Here is a 21,128-nt window from a genome sequence, read left to right on the forward strand (position 1 = left end):
ACATGACTGCAGGTATCAGGAAAGATTACACCAGTATTTCAAGATTCCCCCATGGCCATATCCCTGATTTCATTTATTCACAGGATGAACAGAAGCAGACAATTTATGGACTTCAATTTGCCTGTCTGTATTCCTCAGCTCTTACCATACAGAGACACTTTGAGCTCCTTGTCTAGGAATCCCAGAGAAAAGAACATGCCACAAAATAGTAGTTGAAGGGAATTCCCACCCTTTTTAATTCATGCTCACTGCTCACTGTGGAGCCAAAGGAACAAATGGAAAATAAATGTTTATATTTTGGATCAGTGGTAGTTTGTTTAATCTAGGTTATTTCTGCTCAGGGACTGTGTCAAGCCCTTACCCCATGAGGAAATCTTTCGTTACTTTCTGGATTTGGACTGAATTGTTTGCATCTGTGTAGTATAAATCTCAGTCTCCTGAAGCTGTCAAAGTTGATCCTTTCCAAGTCGTGTGTATACTGCACTGATAATCAAGTTTCTATTCTGGTAATGAGTCGGTTTGTAAAAAATCACGCTTGCATTGGGATATATCTATTTCTCATTTGTCTATCCTTACCACACTACTTCTGGGACAGTAACCTACAGAAACACTGAACCTTCCTCGTTTTAAGCAAATATACAGATTTTAAAATGCAATGTCCCATCACAGCTGAAGCCATAGTGTTCAAATATGCGGAGCTTTCAATTGAATATGAAGTCTGTCTGCATTTCTGCCAAAGGGCCAACAAGAGACTGATGGGTTTTGACACACTCTTCCCTGGTTTGCTTGTTTCCTGGACAGGGGCTATTCTTCAACACCAGCTACTATTTGAGATGTCTACTTAAGGTTTCTAAAATTCAGGTAGTATATATTTTTATTTTAAATATATATATACAGAGGCACTTACAGACTTGAGCAATTCCTTTCAGTATAACAAACCAATTTAACAATGAGCTGTTTCCTACTTCAATAAGCACATGAGAAAATGAACATGACCTGGCTTCAGTGTGTGCTCGCAGCCGAGAAAGCCAACCGTATCCTGGGCTGCATCAAAAGGAGCATGAACAGCAGGTCAAAGGAGGTGATCCTGCCTCTCTGCTCTGCTCTTGTGAGACCTCACTTGGAGTACTGTGTGCAGTTCTGGTGTCCTCAACATAAAAAGGACATGGATCTGTTGGAACAACTCCAGAGGAGGGCCACGAGGATGATCAGGGGCTGGAGCACTTCCCGTAGGAAGATAGGCTGAGAAAATTGGGGCTGTTCAGCCGGGAGAAGAGAATGCTGTGTGGAAACCTCATAGCAGCCTTCCAGTATCTGAAGGGGGCCTATAGGGATGCTGGGGAGGGACTCTTCATTTGGGACTGTAGTGATAGGACAAGGGGCAATGGGTTAAAACTTAAACAGGAGAAGTTTAGATTGGATATAAGGAGGAAATTCTTTCCTGTAAGGGTGGTGAGGCACTGGGTTGGGTTGCCCAAGGAAGTTGTGAATGCTCCATCCCTGGCAGTGTTCAAGGCCAGGTTGGAGAGAGCCTTGGGTGGCATGGTTAGAGTGAGGTGTCCCTGCCCATGGCAGGGGGGTTGGAACTAGATGATCTTAAGGTCCTTTCCAACCCTAACTATTCTATGCTTCTATAAGCACATGTAGTTTCACGTTTTTGACTGAGCAAACAGTCCAGCTGACAAGCATGACCTATGCAAGGGCTTTGGGTGTTTATAGAGGGAAACAGGGCATTAAGAAACAAAATGGCAACACACAGTAGCAATGCATTTTCACTACTAAAAAAAAAAAGAAGTGAATGTATGGTTTTGATCATCATTTTTCTCTCCTGAACTTCTGTTTTTGGTGAGACTGCCACTGATTTTAATCAAAGTTCACACAGTTCAAAAGTCCAAGCTCCAGTTCCTCAAAGATTTAATTGAATAGCTTTATACACATCATTAGTTTCACAGCTTCAATGAGAATTCTTGTGTGCATATTTGCAGGATCCAAGCCTTTGTTATGACATATTCATCTTTTCTTTTATTCATACTCTATTTTATTACAAGTACAACTTACGCCATTACCTTTTGTTACCATTGTTTAACCCTTATCACTCAGAAAACTGTTCTTAGTTCCTTGTCACAGTGTCAAATTTACCACTATTTAGAATAAACTTTTACAGGACAAACATCTATATCAGACTAAATAATTTAGAAAATTTCAGCTAAAGCTCAGTCTAGACACAACAGCATTTTTTTTCCACTCATGTTAAAGCAATAAGATTTTCTTTGAGCAGTCATCGCACTCTCATTTTTATCAGAAAATGGATTTGAAAGTGGCAGATGGAGTAGTCTTTATACCAGCAAGAGGCTATTTGCCATCACAATAAAAGTGCATGAGAATTTGTCCCAGTCATATACCACTGAGCAAGCAACCACTGCTTAAATTGATCAATACAAACCTTCTCTCTATTTACTTCTGCAATCTACAATGCCCCATGCTTATGATCAGGGGCCAAGGGTGTGATCTGTACAGTGACCCACATGATTAAGGTACTGGTCTGATATTGCAGCTGAAGAACCGGGGCCCAAATTAGAGACAGACATCTCACCAAAGCTGTGCATTTCTGAACTCCATTTCTGATCTTGGATCTCCCAAGATGAGGATGACTTGACAGGCTGCTTACCTATGTCTGTTTCAGGATGGGGAAGAAACCAGAGAGATGTGATGGAAGCAGATGTTGCCACCACACGTAAATATAAGAGAGGGGGCAAATGGATATAAAGATCTGTCTACAGGGTTTTCAATTTCAATGGCCAAAATTAGACTCCATCCTTGGCAAACAGACTCCAGACTTCAACAGTCAACAGCGCTAACCACACCGCAATATCCCCCAGTAAAACTAACACGTTCCAGCCTACTATTGCCCTTCGGCATGTCCATGGTCCAAAAGCAGAGAAAAAAAAGTATGTGCTTGAGGCTATAAGGCTACGGCTGGACATTCCTTATTTACTACAATTGTGGGATAGCGTAGGGCAGAGATAAAGAACTTGTCAGCACAACCTTAGCACTCCCCTGTCAATTGTACAGACCCATACAGACTCAGACACACAAATGTGTTATATATAAATACATATATATGCATGAATACTCCTAGCTATAGAGCTATTTTTATCTGTACACATCCTGCATTCTTTCTTAATACTAGAGAATTATATACCACAACTAACCAAAAAATAAAAGTTTAAAAGCTTGTCTTTGCACTAAGTATAACTGTACAGATTACAGTTTTTTTGTTTTTTTTTAGCAGAGAAGGGACTGGACTTCTTTGGCCCATCATTGGGTGTTAGCATTTGTGAAAGGGTAACAGTTTTCATTGTTAAATTTCGAAAGGTGAAAAATACACAACCCTTGTAAACTATGTATTCCCTCCCACTGTCAGATGAGATTCTCATATTCACCAATCTCATTAAAAGTTAAAACTGTGTCTGCTTAGCATAAGCAAGGAATTAAAGGGTAAGAATGAGGTGTCTATGAGAACTATAGCTATTGACATCATTGACCTATAAATATGTCCTCTTCAAGTTGATATACAGCAATTCATTATCACTGTTTTCATATAATTGCTATTACTGAAAGCCCTTTGCTTTCAAGTGTTAATACAATTGCAGTTCATACTTCAGATTATCTGCCAAAAAGAAAAAACTAATTTCTAAATATTTGATCATAAAAGTTGTCCTCATCTTTTATACAGATAATTTAGTCAAATACTATCAGATAATCTTAGAGCAGATTTAACAGGAAATTGCTAGAGACTTCATCTAAGCAGCATCCATTTGCACTTATATAAATGTACTGAATGTGTAGGAAGACTTTGACAGCTTGCCATATGTGATTTCATTCTGTAGCCTACCTACTTTACCATCAAAAGTTATATCCTTTGAAGCATTGCCAGAATTACTTTAGCCCAGCAGATATGCTAGATGTGCCCTTTAAAAGCCGTATCATTTCCTTTCTACTCTGACTAGTTCAATGTAGCATCTGCTCACAGAAATTCCTTTGAAGGTTAAAACCAAAAAAACCCCTGTAATACAGCTCAGTAAGTTGTCCACTGCTGAATGAAGACCACGGATGCAAGGGAATAAATCCGAGTTAAATGAGACTGTAAGACAGAATCAGAAAATTTTCAGCTATCATGGGAATATTATAATTATGCACACATGGAATAAATATTTGCATTTCAGGATAGGTAAGCGTTTTATTTAAAGTAATAATAATCCCTGAATTTTATATTTCAATTCCATTATGTTGATTGTTTATATGCAAATTTTGATATTGCTGTGACATGGGTGCTAATGCCATAATAAAGGATATCACACATCAACAACTTGATTAAAAATAGCAAATATAAGTATGCACGTATAATCTCCTTTAAAATCTTTGGGTTTTACAGTTGTGTTAATAGACACTGTGTTTTCACAGCACCTTCCCAGGTGTTCTAGATGATAATGAAGGGAGAGTCCGTATCATCCGGCATCACAAAGCAGTTGTGACATTTTAGAAAAACCTTCAGTTTAGCTTCTTTAATTTCTACAAATGCTATTTAAGATTGAAGACTTGTGTTTTCACTAAAGAGCTGAGTGAATTCCAGCAATTACATGATTTTCTTGCTTGCTCAACTGAAAAGGTTTCAAATATATTAAAGTGGCAGTGTCCTTTCCTAGCCTCTTGAAACCCTGCAGTGTCAATTTTAATTAATGAGCTGTAAAAGTTGCTTTTTTTTTTTTTTTTTAATCTGGGATTTTTTCCCAGTTTCACTTACTATTTCACATGAATTTACACCCTCACTAGGGAGGCTGCAGACTTTCCTAATGTGCAGGAATTTATCACAAGAACACCATGAGAATGCAGACTGGATCGCGTCAGAATCAGCAACATCACAGTCCAAAAGGTACAGCACTTATGTGCTTATTATACTAGTTAAATAGCTCCTAATGACATAGAACAGAATAAGTATAATTTGTTTTAAGTCTGTGTTGAATGCACAAGATCCTTCTTGACAGTCACAAGTGTGAAGTCAATGTCACATAAACCAAGAGTAGTGTCATGATATCAAAAAAGGAGAAAACAACAAGTATTAAGGAACTGTCTGATTTAGCCAAACAAAACATCTGGAATAGCCTTCATCAGCTTGTCCAGTTTGAAGTGTACAAAATTCTCCCTGTAGAGCCATTTCTGCCAAAATGCAGGGAAAATACCTTTAAACTTGCAATGAGCATGAAAGAGCAGCCCATCTCAGTCTCTCTCTCTGGAAACTGGAATTTGCTTATGTGCATTTCAGTGTCTGAATTACTTTCTATTTTCAATTCTTCCCATGAATTGCCTTCTGATGGGAAGGCACTGTACTTTTAGCAACAATACATCAAAACTGAATTTGGGAGCTAACAAGGAAGACAGACTGAATCAGAAGATGGGAAACAGATGGCTTAAAAATAAAAATATCGTAATTGTTCACCCCTCCCAAACATGCAACTAATAAAATGCATGTCTATTACACTAGACGTTTTCCACTACATTGTTGTAGACAACCACGGTGATCCTGAAGATTGCCAGGTTTTTTGGAATGCATCTCTCAGCAGTTAGACACTCAATTAGACCTCACCTACACAACAAATAATGTCATCTAAATAAAGTATATAGCACTTACAATTAATGTAGGAATCCTTTAAAATGCATTAACAAAACACTGATTCAGGTTAACTCAATCTGAATATATACCTTTAGAGACAGACAAAAAAATCAAACTATCATATGACCAAAATATTTTAAAACATGCAAGCAATTTATAACCAATCTAGGGAACAAAAGAAAAGCAATCAAACTGTCACTCTTTTTTCAAAGTATGAGTTGCTTATAGGGACAAAGATATTGCTGAATAACTTCCAGAAAATCTCTTTATTCCCAGTGCAACACAAGCACCATGTTGACAATGTAGAGCAAAATGAGAACCATTGAAAAACGTGTGAAATCTTTTCCTTGACTTACAGACTGTGGATCAGACTCAGGTCAGGAGAAACAAATGCAGGAGGGAAAGCTACTGTTTCTCCAGCTGCATTAATGAGTTTTAATAAAGGAAGCATCCCTTCCTACAAACTTTAAGTCATGACTCTTACATGCTGCCTCAATATGTGGAAGAGATACAATATTCATCATATCTTTCTTATGTATGTGTTACAGAACTTAAATAACAACAAATGGATAGCTCCACTGTCATTCAAAGAATGACAAGAATGTATATGGCTTTGTATTTACTACTTAAGCATGAGTAAGTGTTGTCCCAAAAGAGACATCTTTCTGAAATGCAGTATGAAAACATACAGACTATGCCTTACTATACCAGATAAATCCCAATTCAGCAGTACTCAGCCTAGAAAATACTTATCCCCCAAAAGACAGAATCTTAAACACAAAATAATATAGGTAATAATTCTGTCATACACTTTATAAGTACAAGATCAGATATATATTAATGCAAAGGCTTTAAAAATTATCTGGAATGCAGCATGACCATGATACACCATATTAGTTTAGAGACACATGTGATCCCATTCAACTAGAGAAAAGTCAGTATTTCCCCTTTCTATTTTACTGTTGTCAAACCTCACAACTCTATTGCCAATAACATGATGCTTGATTGTACCTTCAAAGGCCTGGCTGTAGAATCATGATATTCCCCAAAAGTCTTAAGACACTTCTTAAATATAAAAGGAAGCTTCTAGCATTTGTGATAGCCAACAGAAAAAGAAGAATTGAAAGTGTAAACCCATAAAGGCTGGAAAAAACCCCAGCATGTTAATAAGCCCTTTAAAATACTATTTTCATATATCTAATAACTTGAAACCAGTCTTACTATTTGAGTTGACGCTGGGGCCTGAGTTCTGAATATCAAGGGCTAGCAAAATTTATTTTGGTTGGTGAGGAAGAAGCAGCATGTGTTCTCACAGCTCTGATTCTCAGTTACTGAGTAAGGGAAGTGTGCTGTGTCTCTTTTCTGTCTTCCCCTTCCTGTCTGCTCACACCAGAGAGGCATTTCTTTTGTCTGTCTTTTTCAGACTATTTCAATTCCCTCTCCCTCTAACATATACAAATGCTTTGTGCCTCTAAAGGAGAAAATAATTATTGTTCTTAGACCTAAACCCTCATTGCTGAAGGGATGTTGTTTTCTCTCTTTCTCCTTTACATTTCTAACTCTGGGCAAAGGACGTGTATCACTTCACTCTTTTGCCACATCTGAACTCCTGTCTTTTGAAAAGGAAAATGTAGTCCTAGCTTTTCCCTGCCTCATCTGGTGGCCAGTAGAAGTACCTCTCTGTGGCTTTGGCTGGCTTTGGCTATGACTGCACTGCTAGTGCATGCTCTGTGCTGGGGCAGGTCCTGATGGTAGACCCTGATGACATAGAATAGGTAACAGGGCATTAAACTGGCTTTTCTATGGATTTATATGCAGAAGGTGCTTCTGTGGCAGTGCATTGAGAACAGTAAGTAAACAACTTCCAAGGGGAGCTGAGTTATTCAGGTAGTTCTGCAGGTATGGGCAAATAGCAGAAAGAACTTTTAATGTGAATGCTGTTGAGGAACTCAGCTGAGCAACACAGATAAAATATGGGTTTGCAGTAAGCCTGCCAAGTTTTCTGATGCTCCTTTCCCCTGTCCAGTAAATGCAGAAACCAATCTGTGTACATTCCCTCTCACATTGTAACTTTAGCAGGAAGCTGGTGTCAGCCTCTGTGCGACTGGAAACATGAACAGAGGATGTCGTGGATAGCACTGTGGTCCAAATGCCAGAAAGAAATACAGAGAAACAGGAGGTTAAAATGCTAAGGCAGCATAGGTCTATTTTAATGCTGAAGGTGAACGGGGAGTGACAAACGAATCTTAACACTGGAAGAGCAAGAGCATATGGGTGTGACTGCCTTGGATTTCCACTGCAAACCTGGGGGATTAAGCACAAAAAGGCTTTGATGTGGAGGTTTTCTTGGCTAGATCCCACACTTACTTGCAGTCATGATAGTCTCCATACAATTTAGAATGCTTCTCCTCTCTTACCAATACACTCTCCAGAAGAGGATTCCTCTGTTAACTCTGAGAACAGAGCAAGTAAAGCCCTGATTGAGGCTGCACTAACACCAGATACCGGCAAAACCAAATTAAGACATGTCTTTTACCCTTTTTCTGAGCTGCTTGGTCCTGATCTTGTGCTTTCATGTGCAACCCCTGAGTTGGACTGGTAGAACTATTAGTGAGGATTTGCAGTGGAAGATATCGCTTAATTGATCTAACTTTAAATTTGTTTGTTTGTTTCGGGGTTATTTTTAGCTCAAATCCATTAAGTGACTGTGGCTTTAATACATACAGGCACTGCTTTATTTATTTCATAATCTTAGGCCAATTTTTGAGTTTCTGTGGCCTGACCCAGCCTTTCTGAAATGCTTGGAATGGGAATTCTCTCGAGTGAACCTGTGCTGTATCACTATTACAAATCTTGAATCATTTCATACATTGGAGAACATTTGAGTCAGGATTTTCATTTATCCTGACTCAAGCAAGGATCTGATGTAAGAGAGAGTCTTTAGAATCAGTGCATCATTTAAGGATTTGAAAACATGTTTCCTTATGAGTAATTGAACCCTATAAATTAGAATTTATTTATTTATTTTTAGACATGAAACTTTGATCACTCACTAGTAGAATGACTTTTTGACCTTACTCTTAGAAGGTAAAATACTTAATTTTTGAGTTCCCCCCCCCCCCCATTTCTAGTGTGTCAGGATAGCATGGAAAAAATCTTTATGCCAAATTTGTATTTTTCCTACCAGTATCTGTTTTTTCCTCCCAATTATTCCACAGCTGTTTGTTTTACTAAGTGTCTATATATAGAATATTCTCCAACTTCCACACAAATATGTTACAATGCAATGAAAAAAAGATACCAAACTACTCTGTAGCTAATTTGGATAATATGAATGTTAATTCAGGAAAACTCTTTGTCTTTGCTTTAATAGGAAAGACAAATGTAAAATAGCTAAATTGCCTTAACCATTTTCTCCAGACGTTTTACTTAAAAGAATCTGAAAACACTGCATCCACCAGAAGGCAAATTGTCTTATGTAGTACTGGAAAGAGTTAACAAGTGCAATGAAAATACCTTATCAAAATCTTATTTTTAACATCAAATGCTAGAAATTATTAAGTGACATGAAAAGTCTTCAGCCTTCAAGCGTTAAACCAATGAGGCTATATTTTATTGCATGGAGAATTTGTGTGATTCATTTTAACCAGTGAATCCCTTCTGCATAAAGGCTTTCAATGTTTCAGCCTCAATGGCTGGTAAAATATGTTCAAAAGAATAAATAAAGGGAACATGATTCTCATGTAAAATGACATTCTGAATTCCTTTAGTTAACTCAACAGAGAGCGATAGTCAGTGGACCCTGTAAGACAATACCATTGGCAGTATTTAAACATGCTGCAGAAGAATAAGCAAAACAACATGATCAGTATCAATAAGTTAATTTTGAGTTTAAAAAAACAGTAAAGCATTACTTATATTGCATTTGGACTGACTATAAAGTGACAGTCAGCAGATTATTCCACAGATTTCTAATGCTGAAAATTCTGATGGCATTTACTAGCATAACCTTTCAACTCTAAGCACATCAATAGAAGCAGACAGTGGTTTGAAATATGATTCCTTGCAGATAGCATATCCTCATTCATCTGACTGTGGTGCTCTGTGCTCCATTGCACAAACAGCGGCTCACCCACTTCTGAGAGGACACTAATAAAAAAGGCATCAATTTTCAGCTCTAGTACTACTGTGATCTCTTTATATGTTCGACATCCAACATTAAATTAAAATGCTGTTATAAATCCTACTTTCTGAATCTGGAATGAGTGTTGGGTTTTTGTCGCATGAGACTGCAGCAAATCTTGTCAAAAGCAAGGAAGCACGTCTTGTTCACTCAGAATTAATGTTGTGGATGAAAGAAAGAGGTAAAAGAGGTTGAATACGGTGAACTGTGGGTGTCAAAGGCAGTGGGCTTTGGGGTACCAAACAGAGCATAACATTTGCTGCTTTCAGTAGGTTCCTAATCAGTAATTATAATTAACAATTATAACCGTACACGAAAAGCAGTTTGTTTGTTATATGAAGTACTTTAAAAAAAATCCTGCAAATCTTTAAATGTCTTTGTTCTTCATAGTTTGGGCAATATATTCCTGTGCTAGACAAAACCAGTTTTGTAATAAACAGATAAAACAGACTGGTTTGGATCACTTCAAGACTATACAGTGAAGGTTGTTACAGAGTATCTATGCAAAATTATGCATATTGATGTTGATGTTCAGGACTTCTTGTCAGCTTGTCATTTGCACTTGAGTTGTCTTAAAAGTTTCTGGGCTGAGATCGTATTTTTTAAAAAAAAGGCATAAAGAAAAAAATTATTGGACACTGATACGAAATCCTGTGACAACAGCAAAATCTTTTCCTGAGCAAAAATAAAGCTGCGAACAGCGAGTGTGAGAACAAAAGCGGGCAGGATATTTCTGTTATGTAGGAGAGTGCCATACATTTTGGAACCTCTCAACTGTGTCTGATAACCTCTAATGGCAGGTATCCTTTCTCCTTTGAGAGCTAAACTAAGCTACACTGAAAAGGCAATAATGGCTTCAGCAAAGATACTGTGTCTATAGATATTTTCTCTTGTTCAGTTCATTCATAATTATGAAGAAAAGAAACAAGCTTGCCTTTTTGGGTGTGTGGGGGGGTGCCTTGAAGAGTGGTTCAATATCTGGATCGAACAGAGGAACTTTTTCCCCCTAAGGATCCTGCCTGAAGAAACCTTGACATGCACAAAGTCAGAACCTAGACAAAGTTGCCCTGGTGAGAACGATAAGGTCACCCGTGGGATTGCTGAGATTATCTCTGTCAAGCACTTGGACAGCATGCAGTCAAATGATGCATCATGCAGTCATTTTCGGGGAGGAAAAATCAATTTCTTCACCAGGTCGCTATTTGCTTTTCAAAGTGCCCTTGTAGGCCTTCACCACCAAGCATTTATCAATTTAAATGTTGTAAATTGATAATGTGCCACTGTGCCTTGTACTGTTTCTGAATTATTTTGATACTTATATTTTCGTACTGCTCTCAAAATCCTTAGAGCCGTTCTATTTCAATAGAGCTCCTCCACTGCTCACTTCTTTCAGCATAAAACATAAGAGCAAAGGAACTTTCTTGTACTGAACATTAAAGTAAAAAACTTCTTTAAAAAACACATGACCAACACTGCATTTCCCAGGCTTTTGTTTACTAATTTTAGGGGGGAAGCTATAAAAAAATTATCAATGCCAGTGCACCAATTTGCTAACTGAGCAGAAAGCTCATTCTACACTGTAATATTTAAATTCAGAACACTAAAACAGCAACCAAAAAAAAAAAGAAAAGAAAAAGCAAGCTGTCTTCTCAATTGGTTATTGTCTAGAATGGCTTAAAAAAATGTACTTTTCCTGTAAAGTTCCTGGCTTTTTTTTGATAGGCTTTTCCTTGTATTCTTTAAATATTATTATTTTTATTTTATTTAGGTAATGGCACAGGGGGGGAAATAAGGCAGAATTTACATAATGAATTTAAGTATCAAGACTTCTTTATGTAGTTTTTTTTAGCAAACAGAGCACAAGAGCAATCCTTTAACCATCTATTAACCTGAACTTGATTTGCATTGAAAAACAGGTAGAGCATAGAAGTTGAGGTTTGTGCTTTGTAAAAGCAAAAGAAATACATGGCAGTTGCAAAGCATTCTTAACCTCCAGTGATTTATTGGCCCTCAGCCAAGTTATCAGGGGAATCTAATTCTTCTTTATTATTCAAATAAGCCACATTTGGCACCATGGTTCCTTTTCAGAATAGCTTCACAAATAGAATGAGTACTGTCATTTATTTGACCTTGTATTTGTGTGCTGTAGCTATAATTTTATTTGCCATTTCAGAGAACAAATGCACAGAAAGCCAAAATAAAGAGATAAGTTATGCTACTAGTAATGCAGTACACATGTAATATACCTGTTGGTTTTGACTGCTTTGTTTTAAAAAGGACAAAACCTCACAATTTATTCTCTCTTTTTTTTTTTTTTTCTTCCCCTTCTTCATCTCTATTATCTCCTATTATGCCTGCAGCTGCACTGCTCCTTTTTAGTGAGCTCTCTTTTCAACAGTCCAATTTGCAAACCTGGTCTGTATCCTGGACAAGTAGGAGTAAAGGCAGGAAATATTTTACTTTAAGATGTGGACCTCACAGAGGGGAAACAATAGGTAATAATTTTGTTGACTATAACTGTTGGTGAGAGGTGACTAAGAACTTGTTTCCTGAAAGCAAAAGTATCTTAACCAGCTTACAGAATCTTAGAATCACAGAATCAGAATAGTTAAGAGTTGGAAAGGACCTTAAGATCATCAAGTTCCAACCCCCCTGCCATGGGCAGGGACACCTCACACTAAACCATGTCACCCAAGGCTCTGTCCAACCTGGCCTTGAACACCGTCAGGGACGGAGCACTCACAACTTCCCTGGGCACCCTTACAGTAAAGAACTTCCTCCTTATATCCAATTTAACTTCCCCTGTTTAAGTTTTAACCCATTGCCGCTTCTCCTATCACTACAGTCCCTAATGAATAGTCCCTCCTCAGCATCCTTTTAATTGAAATCTCTGAAGTAAGCACTGATACTGACTTCTAAGAGCCTGAAGGAGTGATCTGAGTGTTTCTTCAATGCCCAGATATTGTGACTGAATTTAGCCATCTACTTGTGAAATCTCATCCCATTTCTAAAAGGAAATCAAGGACCAGGTATTCAAAAAGATGATAGTTACCCTGGTATCAGAAATTACCTGTTGACTTGAAAATATCAGAAAACAGATATGTATGAAGACAAAACGTTTTTACATCACTGCACAGGTTCAGTGTAAAAAGATGTTTGCATCGCAAAAGCTACATTGTCACAGGTCACATTGTCCAAGCCATGGAAGAAAACCTGGCTGTATTGCACATTTCTAGATATGTCTGGGTTTTCTGAAAAATACCATAGTTCCTGAAACTATTGACTACTGGAAAGTATGTTGGGCTATTTCGGCTTGTCCTGAGTATAATTGAGCTATGACAACTTGTACAGCCAAGAGTATAACTTGGAGATTTTGGACCATTTCTGTCACTTTTATTCTCTTCCTTCTCTCACTGTTTCCAGCTAACTTTGTGTCTTTCCCTCTACTTTGAAATGCATCTCTGTCCTCTGAAACCACTCTGATTTCAATTTCACAGTGTGCTCTAAAATCTACAGCTGCCAAAATAACTTTGTTAGTATTAACTGGATAACAAAGTGCCTAAACCATATATATCTATGGGTGTCTACATGCAAGTTACATTCATTATAATGACAAGAGAGTATATATTGCAATTTTTGTTTACTGTTATTTTTGCCAGGAGTAAGTTTATTATCATCATTGCCAGGCTACTTCCCAAGACACTATTTTATCAGATTCCTTTACTATTAGCCCTGCAGCTATCTTAGAACATCCGCATCCATTTGTTTTGTATCACTGACTTCCAATGTTTAGAAAAGAGAAAAATTGGGTTCCATGAAAAACTGTTTTCACCTGCTAAGGTTTGGTACAAGGTCTATTTTCCTTTAGGTAAGAGACATGAGATTCTGCTTTACAAGTACAAAATATATTGTACATTATTTCAAGAAACTAGTTAAAACAAAACAAAACAAAACAAACAAGGATGAAGGCTCTGAGAAGACATTTGACTAGAAAGTAAGACTCCAAAATCAACACTTGAAGATGATTCATATAAAAATGCTTATAATGTACATCCAGCCTTTCTGAAGTGCAAAATTACCTAGCTATTCCATACAAATATATAGCTGCAGAGTGTCAGGATAGGGAACTATCAATGTTTACCTGCCATGCAAGAAATTCATCACCACATGTATCATATTGGACGACTCCAGAAACAGTGTTCACAGGTGTTTTTCGACTGTTGTCATGCAAACAGTAACATTTACATGTACAGTTTGAAAAAGGATTTTATGGATATTCTTGCTAATATTTTTTTGTAAAGAATAATCTTTGAATAGTGATTTACTAACAAGCAAATACAGTATTTCTTTTATCATTAAGAGATCTAGCTATATAAAAATATACCAAGAGAATAATATGTTAAAAATATAAATACAGTGGGTCTGAGATATACAGTGTCTCCATAAAGACAGAAGAACAGCGAAAACCACAGATATTTTAGTAATGCTCAGTAGATGTCAGAATTATAGAATTATAGAATGGTTAGGGTTGGAAAGGACCTTAAGATCATCTAGCTCCAACCCCCCTGCCATGGGCAAGGACACCTCGAACTAAACTGTATGTCATCTATTATTGTGTTAAAATCCACCCTCCTGGTTCTGATTTTTGTTAGGTTTTCCATCAATACTTTCAGTAGTGAACACAAGGAAACATTTGTGCCGATATATCAAACACTCTAACAGGCAAAACCAATTTATTTATTTGAACACTTGTTTGAAATATATATGGGGATCAAGATGAAGTGTAAAGTCTTAACAGCATGATGTAAATTCAGAGTAAGAAAAAATTTACCAACTCCTACAGTTAAAAAGACAGTGGCAGCAAATGCTTTTAACAGGAGACTAGCATAGGGTTAAAGCCAAATTTTTCTTGAACAGATGATATTTCAGATGGCCACACTATTCCAGATGCATCAATTTCCTTGAAAATCCAATCCATATATGTGCATATGCTGTGCTGGCAGGAGGACTGACTGAAATGGCCAAAACCCAAGAGCTAATATTCTTTTGGCCAGAATAATGCAATTATTATTTTCCTAGCTATCAGTCTAAGCATACAGAGCCATCTGTTATGCAAAGCAAACATACACATCTCAATTACAGAAAATGCAGTTGCCTTGACAGAATTTGGATTACACCACTAACCAGGGCTGTAAAATTTGTTTTAAGCTAGTGTATAATGGATGCCTTTCAGGAGTTTCCTAATTAGCATTTACCTGCTTAAACTAATTATCCATCCTTCTTCTTTACTGGCTTATTAAACTTTGTTGGATACTATGCATAAAACAGATTAATATGAGCATAAGACAATAATAAACATTAAAGTTCCAATTCTTTACTGTATTAGCAACATGGTGGCGCACCAATTTCAAAATCTGAGATTCCTGATACTAACTCCCAAACAGATTAAGACAGGAATTAAAGCCTATTACAAAATGAGGGACTTAAATGACAGACAAGACTGCTGATACGAGTTAGAAACAGCTCTGTTTCCATTTCTATCATTTGGTTTGCTAAAGCCAGCACAAAATAACAATTACTGAACTTATTACAGACAATTGCTTGCATGTTCTTTGAGGAGTTAATGAACCTCTATTCAGATCCTCACCAGATAATATTTAAAATTAGGCTTTTTCTGCACCAAATGTTAAAATTTGCCATATCATTGTAGGAGTACAGCAAAACTGACAGTTGCCAGTGCTAATAGTTGTCTCCTCATAGCACTATAAATCCCAATTTAAAGAAGCTGAAATAAATATTACCTCAGTTTTTCTTTTTTCCTCTGGTGACTGCAACAGCATTAGATTATCCTACTCTTAAAATCATGCAAAACCTTTCTGCTGCATCTCTAAGTACAAGCAGAAAGAAGCTATCCTTCCTAAACATTTCTGAATGCTGCAGCAATAAGCATCAACAGGCAACTTTTTCTTTTCCCCCACTTTTGTCCTGCCTTTTAAACTCTGACAAACAGTGGTCAGCAATTAAATAAAACAATTAAAATATTTTATAAATTTGTCTTTCCATATTAGTGAGCATTTATGAAAGCAGCAAAATGTGTCCTTGTCGGAACCCTCCCTGCAAGACATTTTAATGGTCTCTCAGCATTTCTTGACTCCAAATGACTCCCTGTCATCGTGTCAGCTCCCTGGATAATGCAGGGTACTCCATAAACATCCAGTAATAGGACACAAGGGAAGTACTATTAGTGTGTCCCTTTCCTATCAGGTACAGAGGTTTAAAGTTCAAAACAACTGAGAAAAGAAACTTCATTTGTTCTCAATAAATTAATAATGATCCTTCATGGCAGAAAGTTTTCAGACACAAGTTTATCTTATCGCAACCTCCAGTACTGATAGATACATTTTTCAATTACTTCTCAGGATGAACCAGATGCAACTTTAAATGACTAATTCAATAATTCACATAAAATGTAGAAACAAAATCATTATTTCTTTAAGAACGATAAACAGAAGAACACATCATATTCAATGTTCTAAAATTGAAAGCATGTACTTACTTGGGACAGGCCTAAATAGATGGAGACAGTTTCTGAAATGTACAAAAATTTTCCTTCTTGATTTAGTGCAAATACAAATCCATCCAGGGACTGCAAAGTAAGTGAAAAAAAAAAAAAAAAGAAAAAAAGAGAATAGATTAATAAAAAATTGTACATTCCAGATAGAAATAGATTCAAACAAAGGCATCACAGAACGTATTTAGGAAAATGTTCTGATTTCTATAACAGTGTTTTTAATTTGAGTCCTTAAGACAATTCCTTTATAATCTACCAATATATTAACAAACAGCATATGAGTATATTCCAAAGTTCAAGGATTTATTGTCATCTTACATCTGTCATATACTGCATAAAATATCTCTCATTTGCATGACAGAAGAAATATAGAAAAATAAAATGTTTGTTTTGTTTTTTTTTTTACAGGAAGAATAAATATGGAAAACAAATACCTTCCACTCAAATGGTAAGCAGACCCGCCCCCCTCCCCCCCCAGAATCAAAGCTGAGAATTTCCACTTCCGAAAACTGAAAAAGAGAAAATAAAATCCTACCATCACTCAAACCACTATGGACCTCAATAATTTGTTAATTAATTGAGGATTATACACACGCGCACGTGCACACACACACACACACACACACACCCTATTTCCTTTTGTGATACAACAAACAAAGCCAATCAGCAGATTACTGTAAATATGTTTACAGGTTAGGTCTACAGAAATGTTATGAATTTCATCCCTTTGGTGTAAAACTCTAGATCAGATTTTACTTTGACAGGTTCAAGTCTTTGGATGTGGTTTCCACTGCAACTGCAAAAACCAAATACGACTACAGAGATTAATGCACACCTTTTGAAACATGAGTGCAGTTAATAAACAAAGGACTGTATTCTAAACTGACACTCACAGTAAATCACTGCACATCAAGACAGAAATATACCTCTAGGAATAAGAGTACATCTTCACCAGGAAGAAACTGCCTCTCATACACTGTGTGTACCTTTACTTTTATGCTTCTTATGAGCTTGATTATTGGCAAAGAAGCATTCACTATTGCAGAAGTAAAATCACAAAATTACAGAAATTAGAAATGCTAAAACAACTCAGAAAATAAGAACCACTCCAAATCTTGGGATGAACAAGAAACAATCCCTAGAAATCCCACTCCAAATACCCCTTTGGAATAAAGGTACGTGTAGAGTAATATATAACTGTACAATTTGAGAGATCAGCCTGGCTTTGGAAGAAAAAATAGGAGATGCACCCAAATCTGATGGCGATATGTAATCATTTCACATCTTTTGAAATACAGAACAGTGGTTTCTGAGGGTTTTTATTTTTTTTATTCTTCTGCTTCTTGATTAATTTCTAACACGCTGCTGGTCAGAAGCTATCTTTGGCAAGTGTTCACCCCTCTCTGATGTAGTAGGTGGTGGAATTAGTTCAAAAATCTGTGTTTTCTAAAAAGAATAAATCACACATTGGAAAACAAACCCTCACTAAAGTCACTGCATTAAAGAAAGACTCTAATTTATATTTATGAATTAATAAAAATGTAAATCTGCATAGATTTTCTTCATGTAAAAACATTTATATTATGCAAGCCATTTATGGCCTCTTATAAATCATCATCATTTCTTTTCAAATGATTAACACCAGTTCCTTGAATTTTAACATCAATAACAGGTGGAAAATTTGGAATAGTAAAGTTCAAACTTAGATCCATACAAGGACAATCAAAACCTTTACACATTTGATCTCCCCCACCATGTATGATTTCTGTTGCTACTATCCACTTTCATTGTCACATAGAAGAGTAAGTCTTTAAAGGTCTTGGTTTTAGTTTTCCTGATGCTCTGTCTCACATTTGAGGGAATTAGTTTAATCCTCTGTTAGAAAGAAAACTGAGAACTATCACCCAGATTCCCCGGCCACCTATATGTGCTCTTGCTAGGACACCATTCTCCACAAGCAACAATGAATCAGGTGAATATGGTGATCCAGAATACTGAATCAGATTCCCAGCCTATCTGCAGGGCTCGGTTTTCCTAGATCTGACAGCATGTACACAGGTGCTTCAAATATCCATAATAGTTCTGTATCTAATGACAAGTCTGCTAGACGTTTCTGTCTAACCTCAGGTTGCTACTAGTTGGCATGATCATGATATTTGATATCCAGGCTTTTAGTGCAGTCCCCTTGCTCTTTTACTCAAGAGAGTTAAATACAGTTGGAACACATTAATGATCTGGTCTCTTTAGCACACTACTGTCCTGGGTTCAGCTGTAGCAGTCATTTTTCTCCTTCTTAGTAGGTGGTGCAGTGTTGTGTTTTTTACTTTAGCCTGAGAACAACACTGATAACACACCAATGTTTTTAGTTGCTGCTAAGTAACGTTTACTCCGATCACGGACTTTTATTCTCATGTTTGGCCAGTGAGGCAGTGCACAAGAAGCTGGGAGGAAGCAGAGACAGGACAACTGTCCCAAACTAGCCAAAGGGGTATTCCATACCACAGCACGTCATGCCCAGTATATAAATTGGGAGCAGTTACCTGGAAGGGCTAGATCACTGCTTGGGTTGGGCTGGGTATCGGTCGGCTGGTGGTGAGCAGTTGTATTTTCTCCGCTTGTTATCTCCCTTATCATTACTATTATTGGTGGTAGCAGTAGTGGTTTGTTATACCTTAGTTATTTGACTGCTCTTATCTCAACCCGTGGGAGTTACATTCTTTCGATTCTCCTTCCCATCCCTCGGGGGGGGGAAGTGGGGAGAGTGAGCAAGCGGCTGCATGGTTCTGAGTTACTAGCTGGACTTAAACCACAACAGTTCTTTTTGGCACCCAGTGTGGGGCACGAGGGGTTGAGATAATGACAGATCTGACCAGACTGTGTCTAATGCTGCACTGTGGCAAGATATCGCTGCCTTGGTGCAGAAGCTGGTGGGAAGGTATGCCATGCAAATGCTCACGTACCCGAGAGTCAGGCCACTCAGGAACATCAGAACAACCAACAGGTGGGTAAAGCTGCCAAGACTGAAGTTTCTCAGATGGATTTACATTAGTGTGTAATTATCTAACATATCTGGAGTTTTCTAAGAACATCAAAATATAATTCTGAGTCACTGATGGCTTTCCTGCTTCTTTTTTACACATCATCTTATTTAGGAATTAAGACTTCTAAATGACTTTGAAGAAAGCTTCTAGTACTGATTAGGCAGAAATGTTTTCCTGTTTTGGAATTGCCTGAAAACAGTTTTGCTGGAAAAATATAAATAAAACTATCTCTGGTTGACAGAATTGTACAAAGAAATTTCAACTTTCATGACTGAGGTCCAGAAAGTTACCAGCAACTGGGAAGAGCGTTAAAGTGAGGAGTGCTAGACGTCTTAAGCACTTGCTGCTTTTCCATGCCATTGACTCTGATTGCTACCTTCCAGTTAAACAGTTTTAATTCTTTACCCTTTTCTTCTCTTTCTTTCTGATCTCCTTCTTTCTTGCCTCCTAGTTTTACAATGAAGGTTCTAAGGAGGTACCACTGATGGACTGGCAGGGCCAACGCAGCATGCCCACAACTCCTTGGCTTCTTGCATGATTAGTTACTTCCCATGCCATAAAATCCATTCATTATGCTAATTGAGCCTACTATGTCCTGGTCAGTCCTTCTTTCTCCATTTTCTTTCCCACCTCCCTGAAGTTATCCTTGGGTACAAATACTGACCGAATTTAATATTTTATTCACTAGAGCAAAATCAGAAAGTATTTAATCATATTTTGAAAATGCCACTGATTAACAGCTAATGGAACAGTGAACTACTATGCCCACAGTACAAAGACATTAGAACAAGGGCCCCAAGTACTAAGCTCAATGCTTAATACCTAAGAAAAATGACAATAAAAATATGGGCAGAAACAGCTACCTTCCAATGCAAGGCAGCTCCTCCTGCCAGTATGAAAGGGCTGAGATGGACCACTTTTGTGACAATTTTGTTGTTCCTTATACAGGTCAAACAATAGTTCTGAAGGACTGTCTCATTCGTTATTCATAGGTATTATTTATGAATATTTATTATTTAAGTAATGTGTGTTGAAAATTTTCAATTTTTCATAAAGCGTACGTCCTTTGTGCATGCCAAGAGAGCAGCAGACTTCAGAGAAGGTTCAAGGCAACATAACAGAGGTTATATTATATACTGAAGAGTATGTGATGCTATTGTATACTAACTGTTTATAAAGAATTTTGTTTTAATGAGAAATCTCTGGAAGTATCAGTCATATTACCTACGTATAACTAAGTACACAATAAATGCAAGAAGGGTACTGGATTTAGTCAGCTTTCAAATGTCTCTCTCAAAATGAGTGCCACAGTGTAATTTTCAGCCAGAATTTCTGAGCAGTTTCATTCAGTTCAAAGGCAGATAGGATTGCTGTGTCAGATCTTCCATAGTTATCATCAACTGTAATGTAGAAATAGCGCCTGCAAATGTAACTGGCTTTTCATAACATGTCCTGTTTTCATTGAAGCAGAGGCCATGAATATAAAGATAGAGTGTCTTCTGTTAGGAAAATATTCTTGATTTAATTTCTGTTTTATTTTTATAAATTGACTGTCATAAACTCAGTCCTATCCCATCTAGTGTGGCAGCTGAAAAAGGGTCAGGGTGACTTCAAACGCCGACACTGAGCACAATCCAATTTAAGCAAGGCTGGCAACTTCTT

At 37.2% G+C, this 21,128-nt stretch overlaps 1 protein-coding gene across 5 annotated transcripts in view; it reads right to left on the bottom strand.

The window, feature by feature from the left end:
- The window catches only part of NPAS3 (neuronal PAS domain protein 3), a 613,669-nt gene that overhangs the window by 171,665 nt on the left and 420,876 nt on the right, over window positions 1-21,128 (bottom strand). For all 5 annotated transcript variants that reach the window (XM_061367584.1, XM_061367583.1, XM_061367585.1 and 2 more), the window contains one exon: window positions 16,411-16,500. In XM_061367584.1, the coding sequence (XP_061223568.1) occupies window positions 16,411-16,500 (90 nt within the window). The remainder of the gene's footprint in view (window positions 1-16,410; window positions 16,501-21,128) is intronic.

This window comes from Neopsephotus bourkii, unplaced genomic scaffold, assembly GCF_033783945.1.
Source record: "Neopsephotus bourkii isolate Nb327-2 ecotype Australia unplaced genomic scaffold, CSIRO-AGI_Nbou_v1 NB_1388, whole genome shotgun sequence".
Classification (NCBI taxonomy): Eukaryota; Metazoa; Chordata; class Aves; order Psittaciformes; family Psittacidae; genus Neopsephotus; species Neopsephotus bourkii.